Source organism: Chaetura pelagica, unplaced genomic scaffold (assembly GCF_000747805.2).
Source record: "Chaetura pelagica isolate M959 unplaced genomic scaffold, ChaPel_1.0 scaffold314, whole genome shotgun sequence".
Lineage (NCBI taxonomy): Eukaryota > Metazoa > Chordata > Aves > Apodiformes > Apodidae > Chaetura > Chaetura pelagica.
The window spans coordinates 3,156,318-3,167,316 of NW_009953218.1; the positions used below are offsets into that span (position 1 = coordinate 3,156,318).

At 40.1% G+C, this 10,999-nt stretch overlaps 1 protein-coding gene across 1 annotated transcript in view; it reads right to left on the minus strand.

The window, feature by feature from the left end:
- SRGAP1 (SLIT-ROBO Rho GTPase activating protein 1) overlaps nt 1-10,999 on the minus strand; it is a 72,030-nt gene that overhangs the window by 43,460 nt on the left and 17,571 nt on the right. Inside the window, exons 4-5 of the mRNA XM_009997749.1 lie at nt 7,546-7,728; nt 7,032-7,160 (exon numbers count right to left, since the gene is read on the minus strand). Of these exons, the coding sequence (XP_009996051.1) occupies nt 7,032-7,160; nt 7,546-7,728 (312 nt within the window). The remainder of the gene's footprint in view (nt 1-7,031; nt 7,161-7,545; nt 7,729-10,999) is intronic.

Below are 10,999 nucleotides of genomic sequence, written 5' to 3' on the forward strand. Positions count from 1 at the left end.
CTCGGAGTGTACATTTAATAAGACCATAGTACCTTTGAATTATTTTCCTGATATATACCTAGCCTGCCTCTCCTGAACCTTGGTCCCTCAGTTTGTATTAACCCTTAATAAACCTGTTGATTCGCAAACTAAGCGTTTGTCTCAGTGACAATTTGTGAGCATGGTGAAGAGGGGTGTTCAGATACACTCTAAAATACTCCAAACCACGGTCCTGCAGCAGCTGCTCCTCTGCGAAAGGCGAACGCTCCGTGTGACCCTCGGGTCCATTCACAGAGCCCTCCCCACTGGGGGCTGGGGAGGCACAGAAGCAACTGACGGCCTGTAGCCCCTGGCATCAGCTGGAGGCACCAAATAAACCATACAGATATATCACAAACCTGTCCCCCCAATAACGGCACATCCGTCTTCTGCCAGCTGCACCCAAAGCAATGCCCTGCATTCAGAGAAATCTGTCCCACGGAGAGCCCAGTGCCTGGCTAGGGACAGTGCCAGGCAGCTCGCTGCTTCAGGGCATCCCTCAGCGCCCAGCTGCCCATCCTGGGTGTCCACCCATACTTTAAAGTCATCCTTCCCTGCAGGGCTGAGCGATAAGCAAAGTACTAAGCAAGCTAAGCGATGCAGTTTGGTAGAGAAGCAACCTGAATTCAGTCCACTGTGGGCTACATTTACATGCATGCCTCCCTCACAGCTACTGCAAACCCTTAGGACTCATGGCATCATGTTCCTCTTCATTTCCTCTTATTTGAAAAAGGAGAGAAAGAAAGAGAGGGAGACAGAGCGACATACAGATGCAAACACTGCATGGGAAAGCGCTGTAAACCTACTCAACCTCTGTGCAGAAGAGAAAGAAACCCTTCACAGCTTGCCTTAGGTGACTATTGATCAAACTGCTCTCTGTAATCTCACAATAGAAGGCTCTTTTATTCACAACAAAACTTCCAGAAAGACTAAGCTTTCAGTCCTAGTGAGTCCTCCAGGTAGTTATTGCAGGTAGGACACTGGCTCTCCAAAAAACAGTTGCTGAATCATTTGAAGAAAACAGAACAAAGATGCCATGCTCAGTCAAACACACATAGGTGAACCTCTCCCTTTTGCTTTTATAGAATGGGAATTTGTGTTACACTTACTAAAACAGATACTGAACTTTTATACTAAAGCACATCCATATTTCAAAGACCTCCAGCCAAAAAAAGGTGTTTCTAAAAGGAAAAGTCTCTTGGTGTTTTTCTCTTGTGTTGTGTCAAATCAGATCTCATATTTAATTCACTATCTTGGATGAAAAAGACAGTCTGAAAGTGCTGATAAGAAAGTGGATCAGGACAGCTGCTTTATTTCTGTGCATTAGTTTCAGAGAGACCTCATGGAAGATTAAACTGAGAGAAAATGAGAAATAGAGGGCAGTGCCAGGTTTAGCACGGCCAACTACCCATGTATTATAAAACTATAGGCATCTAGAGCCTGAATTTTGGCTCTAGAGGATTAATTAATAGAAAGCTTATTGATTTACAGTTGGAGTCGTGTGGATTTCTGAGCCAACTTCTTTGCAAGTTGTAATATAAGACTGCAGCCTTTATGCTGTTACAGTGCCAAGAACTTAGTAGTTTAACACTTTATTACTCAGTATCAGCCTGATAATCTTTTGCAGGTGATGACAGCTGAACAGGGTAACAAATATGGCCTCTTAGCCAAGAAGGATTCTTCAAGTGCCAGACTAAGGCATTTTCTTTCAGTGCCAATGCCAGCAGAGCAAACAAGAACTAAATCCATGGCCTAAACTAATACCTTTCCACCAGAAGCTCTTTGATTGGAATTTAAAATACCTGAATTCTGAATTTTGCTTCAATTATTTAAGTAAAAATAGAATTTGTATGAGTGAAGTTATTTTTTAAAAGCAAAAATGAACACTGAGGCATCACAACTCTTACTTCTATCAGAACACAGTTCACTTTCTCCAAAATTTGGAGACAAAGATCATTTTAGATAGGGAATGGCTCTGTCACAATATCAACTCCTGGCTACTCAGAAAGAAGAGTACTGTTTTAATTTGCTAGCATTACTGATGGTTTAGAAAGAGTTGTCTGTACTGGAGATGGAACTTCAGGTATTTGTTCATTACTAAGACTAAAAAATTAAGGTACTGCTAAACTGTTGCCCCCACCACGTCCTGTCTGACCATGCTTGGAAAAAAACCCCAACTTGTCTGGTGTTGCAAAAAAGTACATAGCACAGAATCATAGAATGGTTTAGGTTGGAAGGGACCTTGAAGATCATCTAGCTCCAACCCCCCTGCATGGGCAGGGACAACTCCCACTAGGCCAAGCTGCTCAGAGCCCCATCCATCAGTTCTTGAACACTTCTAGGGATGGGGCTTCCACAACTTCTCTGCATATATGTATGCAGATACACACACACATGCCTATATATCTGACTCTCAGGAAAAATCTGTAGATACATAGAAAGATTTGTTCAAAGTTCAAGTGAGCAACCACACTGTTAGCCAAAATAAACATGAATCTCTGAGGCTCATGAATCAGCCCACCAAAGCTGCAGCCTGGAGGTCTAATGAGATCTTCTATCAATCTATGAGCTAGAGAGATGAGATGCCAGTTGGTGCAGCAAGACATGAAGATGAGAAATGACATAATGAAGTCATAGTCTATGAGTTTTATTGCATTTCTGGATTCCTAAAGACTTTTGATTGGGAAAAGTGCAGAGAAATGAGTGATGCATTTGGGATATGTGTGAAAAATTAGTTTTGTAATTTGCATGTTATTATTATTTGGAATTAAATCTGAAGCAGTCTCAAGAGCATTTACTGTCTTTATTGCTCCTCAGAGTATAGTTAGGCTTGGACAAAATAAAACGCAGTGCTTAGCACAGAGCTTCAACCAAACAAGCAAGGTACTCTTCATTTCATTTCAGGAATAATAATAAAATTCTAATGCAAATGGAGAGAGAAATTAATAAAAAAAAAAAGAGCCTTAACCTCTGAATAAGTCACTTTCTAATCATCCTGTTACACGGACCTCAACATTCAAATCGAAGGGATCTGGCTGTACTTACAATGAGAATTTATGTAATAAAGATTATGAGTTGCACACACTCTAGCCTAGTTTTAAACTCAGTTCTATGAATGATTAACGAAGAACCTTCACAGAATAAATTAAGTTCATAGTAGCTAAATGTTCCCTAACCTTCCAACCATCCAGACTGCAATTAGAGATTCAGAAACTCTACTACAAGGAAGACCAACACATTAATATTTTATTTATTCTAGGAGCAGAACTAGAGTAAAATTGTAAGGTCCCTACCTTCCTTTTATACTTGGATAAATCTAATAAACTAAATTGCATGGAAATATTCAAGTAAATGAGGAAGATTTTGTGCCATATGTACAGATTTGGTACTAAGAGTCAGAATAGCAGAGGTGTGTACTCTGCTGCTCCTCTGAAACCCACAATCTTGAAAAAAATAAATTCTACACACTATATAAAACTTATTTCATTAAGCAAAAAAAAAAAATAACCTTTGCTACTTTTTACATAATACAAATAATAATAATAAAAACAACTAATCATGTTCTCAACTTGAACTAGATGCTACTATGGAGTCAGCAGAGAAGAAATATTCAACAGAAAATTCAGATTCCTCAAGCATGAGATGCAGAGGACAAAAAAATACTGTGCATATGAAATTCTGTTTATCCTTCTAATTCTTTGCAAATGCTGGTCCCAAACCTCAGCTCACTAAATTGCATTAAAACATTCAGCTAAGACTCCAGCAGTATTTTTATCTTGCTTTATCTTGCCTTTATCACAAGAGCTTAAGATGAACAACACATCGTCATTTAAAATTAGAATCTCAGAGCTTTGTTAATGAAATGAAGGAGCTGAACAGTTCAGACGAGGAACTGTGATTTAGGATTTTCCATATAAGCCTCACAAATCAAGATGCAGTAGAATCCAAATTAAACACACTATGAACTTTTTTTTTTTTTAAATAATAAACCCACTACTCTTCACAATCTTTTTAGGAAAAATAGATGTAAATGTTCACTGCATTACTTCATGTATTTACCCCATTTTTATCAGATACACTTTTTAGTAATGTAGGAAAACACTCAGTTTCACTTATGGGTAACACCAACAGCTCAAAGAGATCTAAATCCCTTCCATGTCAATTGGAATTCAGACACAGAGGAGAAGTAATTCTGTTCTGCACAGACAAAGAGAGAGCTCAGGCAAGCACAGAAAGACAGGCAGACAGATGAGGACAAAGCAGAGAGGGCAAAGAATGAAACTTTCACTGGTCTGAAAGCTCCAAATTATACCATTACATTAATAGATTTAGAAAATGAGATAAGTCTGGGCTGTTACAACATATGGTCAGTGGGAAGTATGTCTCACATTCCAATGATATAACCCCAAGATCTTGCCAAGACTCTTGCATTTATGAAAAGCATTTCCTTTGTCAAGTAGTAAACACTCTGTCTAGATACTGATGCTTTCACAGCATATTCTGATTAAATACAAATGTCTGACAGACACTTCATTTAAACAAGCTCACAATTGGATTAAATTGGCCCAGAAGCAAATTCTGGTTGTACATGTTTACAGCCTGCTCTTACAAAACAGTGATGCAAAGGGCAGCTAGACTCTCCTTTTAAATTCCTCAAGGAAGAGTCATTCAGAAAGCCATTTTGCCAAAAGAATGTTATTGTCTATGTTGGCCCATGGCTTGGAAAAAGCCACACAAAGAAGGTATCATTTTCCTGCATGGTGAAATACTGTAGAACATATATTTCTATTAAAAACTAGAGGTCAGAAAGCTCTAGTCTGCAAGGTTGTGTAAAGATCTTCTCAAACCATAACTCTAAAGAGTGTTGTCTTTGTGTATATATATACAGACAGAGTTTCAATTCACTTCTCTTAGCAATTCCTTGTGAAGCTCCAGGCCCTCGGTTCCTCCTCTCAGCTCTCACTACTATAGCAACCTTTTTGGACATTGATTAAATGGATAAAAATCCAGTGCATTTTCCAACCTGAGAAAGTTTTGACCAGGTAGAAACATGCCCTGGAGGTGCTCACTGGAAAATGTGAGCTCCAAAAGAGAAGGCAGGAGAGAAGAAAAAAGTCACAAAATCACAGAATGGTTTGGGTTTGAAGGGACCCCCAAAGAACATCTAGTTCCAACCCTCCTACACAGGCTGGGACACCTTCCACTAGAGCAGGTTGCTCAAAGCTCCATCCAACCTGGCCTTGAACACTTCCAGGGATGGGGCACCCACAACTTCTCTGGGCAGCCTGTTCCAGTGTCTCACCATCAGCATCTTTCCAACCTCTAAAGTTGCTGGTCTTGGAACAGACAAAAAGGGACCTTTTCTTCCTTCCAATAGCCAGAAATAACTCATAAACTCCACATTTATCAGACATGCCCTAACTAGAAGCTAAAAACCAATCCTCAGTTAAACATTATCAGGAAAATAATACATTAGGTATGGACAACTTCTCACTTGGGTGGTGCCCTATCAGGTATCCTGTTTGTTCTTAGTTTTCTGTCCTGCTATCTACCTATCAGGATTCTGATAAATGGTTTCATTGCCTGGGCAGGCTGACTGAGTGAAGCAGGATGTGCAGGCACATGCATGCAGAGTAGGCAGGGACAATATACAGTAGAATAAATCAGAATAAATCAGAAGAGAGAAGACATGCAACAGCAAGTAGGAAAGAGCAAGAAAAGAGATGTTGAGATAGAGACAGCTAGAAATACTAAACACACAAGAAAGATACATCACCACCTCTTATAAGAAAGAAGCAAGGAAAAAAAAAAAGGAGCAAAACCATTTGCAGTGAAAGAAGTTGAAAGGGAAAAGGAAAATGTTATAACAAAATTAGGAAATATTTTATAAATTACAGGAAGATAGAAATGTAAAAGAAAACTGACTCTCAGTATTTAGAAAACATACAACACATTTATGCAGCTATTTCAGTCCATTTACACAAGAAGGCGTTTTCCCCTTCTCTCTCAAGCTATTACTTCTCCAGACAGCAGAAATGAGAAGCCTCTTGTCAAATGCTGAAGTAATTTATAAAATATTACAAACTAGAGCTTAGCTGTCTAATCTTTGTGATGAATATCCCACCAGAAATCTCTGCATGTGAATGTCATTTACTATTGTAAATGACATATGCTATGGTCGTAAGTAGAAAGCATATTAAATATCTAGCATTTCGTATGCTTCACAGAGATGCATCTACTGACTAACACTACATTGCTAGTGAATAAATAAACTTGAGCTTGTTTTTGCTGCCTCCAAATTTTCTCTATCAAATATGTGGTCAGATTATGAAGACAGTGGGACATGACAGAGAGTGGAATCCCTCCATACAATCTAAAAATGTCAGTATTACAGGTTCAAGAGAACAAATGCTAGTACAACTCAACATCAGTGTACAATCTCATTTTCCTAGGGCGTTCTCACAGGAACAACGTAATGAAAATCAGTAACAATTCTCTTGACAGTACAGAGCTCAAGATTGATTGTGTCTGTTCTGAAAACTACATGAAATAAGAATAAGAAGCAGTATGTATTTGGTTCAATGACACAATGAATGAAAGCAAATGACCTTGAAGACATGAAAGAAATAACCTTATATTGAGTTAAAATACTGTTATTAAGAATACCACCTAAGCAGCCTATCTTGGAAAACATATTTGTACCCCAGAAATCCTGTTATAGTACAAAATGGAAATGTTTACCTTTTTTATGTTACTCGTGTCATAGTTTCTCTTACCACATGGGGAGAAGACAATGTTCTAACTTTAAAGGAATGGGTTCAGCATCTTATTGGCACTTTATTTTGTGAAATACAAAGCTGAAAGGAAAATCTGCTGTATACCATACAATATTATAAATTAAAGCATATTGTAGACAACCCATCTGACTTATGTATTCCCTTAGAAAACAAAAAAAGAAGAAAAGCATGATTCCTGAACAGAATAAACACAAACCCAAATGTGCCAATACTTACATCAATTAAATCCGAAAGATCATGAATATAATACTTGAAAACAGAAGCATTGGTTGCTTCAAGGGTGAGCAAGTATTCATTACGGGCTTTAATAGATTTCAGCTTGTTTTCAGAATATTTTGCTTGACGCTAGAAAAAAAGATTGTATATTAATGTATTGGAATTCAGTTTTGATATGTAGTAAAACTGGTAGCAATTCAAACACATATTCCTTTAGCAAGAACAAATCTTGGCTGCCAGCCTGTTATGCATATAACAAAAGGAATACAAAGTGATAACTTAGAATTTTGTTTCAAATATGACAAACCATATGGTAAGAATTATACTGGGAATAAAGTATTCCCCTCTCAGAAATGCAATTAAGCCAAGTTATCTATAACCCACTGCTAGTTTATTATGTGTACCTTGTTTAATTTTATTTCCCAGCTGGACTTCTCTGTCTAATACCATGCTAAAGAATATCAGAAATGCATTGAATTGACTTCAAATGAAGCTAAATAAAAGGACTATTTACTTTTTCTTTCATTTTTTCAATCTTTTTCACAGAGCTCCGTCTCTGGTGCCTTTCTTCTAGTCGAATGTGAAAAACAGGGTCTCCTGACCTCCCAATCTGTTTTTCTTCTTGCTTCTCTGCCTCCTTCAGTTTGCTTTCTGCACTGATGCTCTCTGCATGATACATGTGGTATGTTTTCATGACCTGCAGAAGACAGTGTCAAAGGGGAGTTAGAACAAAATGAAAATACAAAGGTATCTACAGAAAAATCACATGGTCTTTGAGTAAAACATTGTCTTATAAACCTGGAGGTTGGATAAGTTTTTTTTTTTGCAACAGAGATTGAGGATTTCTGGTTGAAATTTTTTTTTTTTCTCCATATAAAATACTAAATGTTCAGAGTGCTTTACCAAGCAGTATGAATAAAGAGATGATGGAGAAGTAGTAATGTAAGCGTGTGGAACTGCCTCACATCCTGCCTCATTTCTGCTCAGAAGGGCTTTGCATCACCTGGAATGTGAAGGGCAAAGCAGCAGCAAGTTATCAAACATTTCTGTTGGTGATTTTTTTTTTCATTGCTCTGATAAGAAAGAGCAAAATTCTTCTTATTAAACATCAGGATTCCTGTCTTTGAATGAAAACATGAAATAATAAACAATAAAACCAGATCCATGTCAGTGCCGTATTTATCTGACTTCTTCACGTTAAGAGCATGGCTGTGGAAATCAAATGTTTGAAAGCAGAAGAACCCCTTCAGCACTCAGGAAAGGAGAAGGAAGCAGAGGAGCACATTCCCAGCCAGCTGGAGGGCTGTCCACAACCTGGAAAGAAGTGTCTCCCAGCTGCGCAGACAGCAGATTGGGCATGATCTCAAACCAGATGAGAGCTGGAGAAGGGGTCACCTTGTGAAGAAGATGCTTGCTCCATAGCACCCCAGTTAATACCATTATCATTCCCCTACACATAGGCTGGCTCTGCAGCCAAGACAGCTTGGGCTGCCAGTCTGCAAACACGTTTGCACAGCCCAGAGAGAGGGAGAGGGACTGGTTCAGCCCAACCCTCCCTTTCTTCTTCAAGCAAGAAAAGGCTCATCTCGAACACTGTGTAGTGGGCAGCAAACAACCACAAACCATCGGCCTCTGGTGGAGAGGGCTGTCCGTGCTCACCTCCAGCATAGAAAGCCTCTTTCCACCTTCTCCAGGCTTTTTTGTTGTTCCATTTTCATTTTCTTGTTGTAAGCTTCAAGCAAGGAACAAAGCATGAAGGCACCTGCAGGCAGCCAGCGGCCTCCTCTCTTCTTCACAGGGTGCCAGAGTGCTCTCTCCAGCAGATGTTATCTTTGGGCTGACACCATGCAAGCCATTTCCATTTCCTCTGAAGGACACAGCCAGGGAGGAATCAAATGGGCTGCTGCTACCTCAGCAGAGCTTTGTGTGACCCGTGCAGAAGACAGACTAGTTTGGGGAGTGGCCTTGAAATATTCCACAGGGAGAGGAGTAGTTAGGCCAGCCTATGGAGCATCTATGGAGTGGCAACACTGGGGACACTAAAGCTAGACAGTGCAGATTTGCTGCAGCGTGGCTTAGTGTGGATCGACACAGACCAACCACAGAGCATGTCAGGGGACAGCTGAACAGATGCTTATGGCAAGTCTTGTGCCACAGAAAGAAGGAAGCCTTCAGTGAGCTGCAATTTTGCATAACCTTATATGTTATGCATTTGCTACAGGCCCTCACTGTGTGAGCCACTATTTAATACTGCTGTGCTGTTGACACAACTGAAATAGGATTATTAAAAACGAAAACAGCCAACTCTCTGCTCACTTCCTGTAGTAAAGTAAAACAGTTGGACACACGCACCAAAAAAGAGTGTGTTTTATTTTTAAAAACGTAAGTTTACAGCTCTCTTCTGGAAAAAAAAACACAACCTGCCAGGAGCAGGGTTCAGTGTCATTGCTGCTGTTGCCATTTCACAGTCGCGCTGCGAGGCCCGGCCGGAGAGCAGCCCTCCCTGCCCCAGCGCTGCCCACACCGCCCAGAACAGCTGCTGCCCCGGCCCCTCACAGCACACAGGGACCAGGAAAAGTCATGAAGACAAAACAAACCAAACTGGGAAGAGAAGGCAAGCCCACAGAGCCAAGATCTGCACGGTCCTCAGCTGAACCAAATGGCACGTTCAGCTCCTTATGTCCTGCACTGCTACCAAAGGCACTTCTAAAGTCATTGATAAACTGCACCCTGGGAGTCTGACACCTATAGCCACGTGGAAAGAATTACTGAAAAGAAAGAAATGCACTTCTTAAATAAATTATTTATAATACAAACTTGAGAAGCATAGAAAGCGATATAGTTCTATTAAAAATAATGGGAAAAGGTTGTGCCCTTCTGTTTTTTCCTTTTTGATAATTTTTGAGTTCTTCTTTAAAGAAGCCTACAGGTATTTGCTTTTTTAAAATTTTTTTTAATCTTTTATCCTGTGTCATCTCCAGAGGCTTTTTAGCTGGTAGGACAAGGCTAACTTGTGTCTGACCACTCAGGAAAGTGATTTTTGTTTGTACTTCCTCCGTTTTTTTGCCTGCAAAGAGGCAACAATAATATCTCTGTTTCCTAACGGCACATCTCAAAGCATCTGACTACAGCAGGGAAGCAAGGATTTGCTCTGCTTGACAAAAGCAGGAAGCACTGACATTTTTGAAGCATTTTTACAGAGTGCCATGTAGCCCAGTGGACCAGGCATAAATGTGCTTCTGCAGCAGCTGAGACATTTCAGCTTGCCTCCCTGCTGAGTGAAGGACTACACGTGTATCACTAGCAGCTCTCACCAAGAGGCTCAGATGCCTCCACGCTGACTCTGTTAACCTCACAGCACTGAGGAGTATTTCTTCCTCTCACTGTCTGCTTACAGCACATGCTGCTGCATCCAGAGTGTCTCATTGAAAGTCTAATTTTGTGCGAGGACGATGGGGAGCTCACAGTCTCTATGGAGAACCAAAAAGGCTACCTGAAATCCATGTTTTTCCAACAAACTCTGCACAGGTTCTTGGTACATAAGATAAATGGAAAAAGAAGGCCTCCCTTTGGCAGAATACTGAGGGCTGGACAATAGTCAGAGCCTGTCCTACCCAAGCTATGCTGGTTTAGAAATCAATACAGACTATGTACAGAGCAGTGACCAGCCTATGCATTTGACTCCTGTCCAGCCTGTTATCTTGGCAACATTGCTTGTCTCATGCACTAGTGACATCATTACTTTGCATGCCTCTGGGGACAGCTGACAGCTTCAGCCTTTTTCATGATTTGTCAATGTTTTTTAGGAGCCCATATTGCAGCAGCTAAACTTAACTTGAGAAAGCATTGATAGACACGTATGTTAAATAACAACGAGCTGGAGAGTTGGCTTCCAAGTATTTCAGTGCACGCTTCCTCAGCAAATTAGCTTAGAATTTGCATGCTAAGTTGCATATATGACTCTTTCC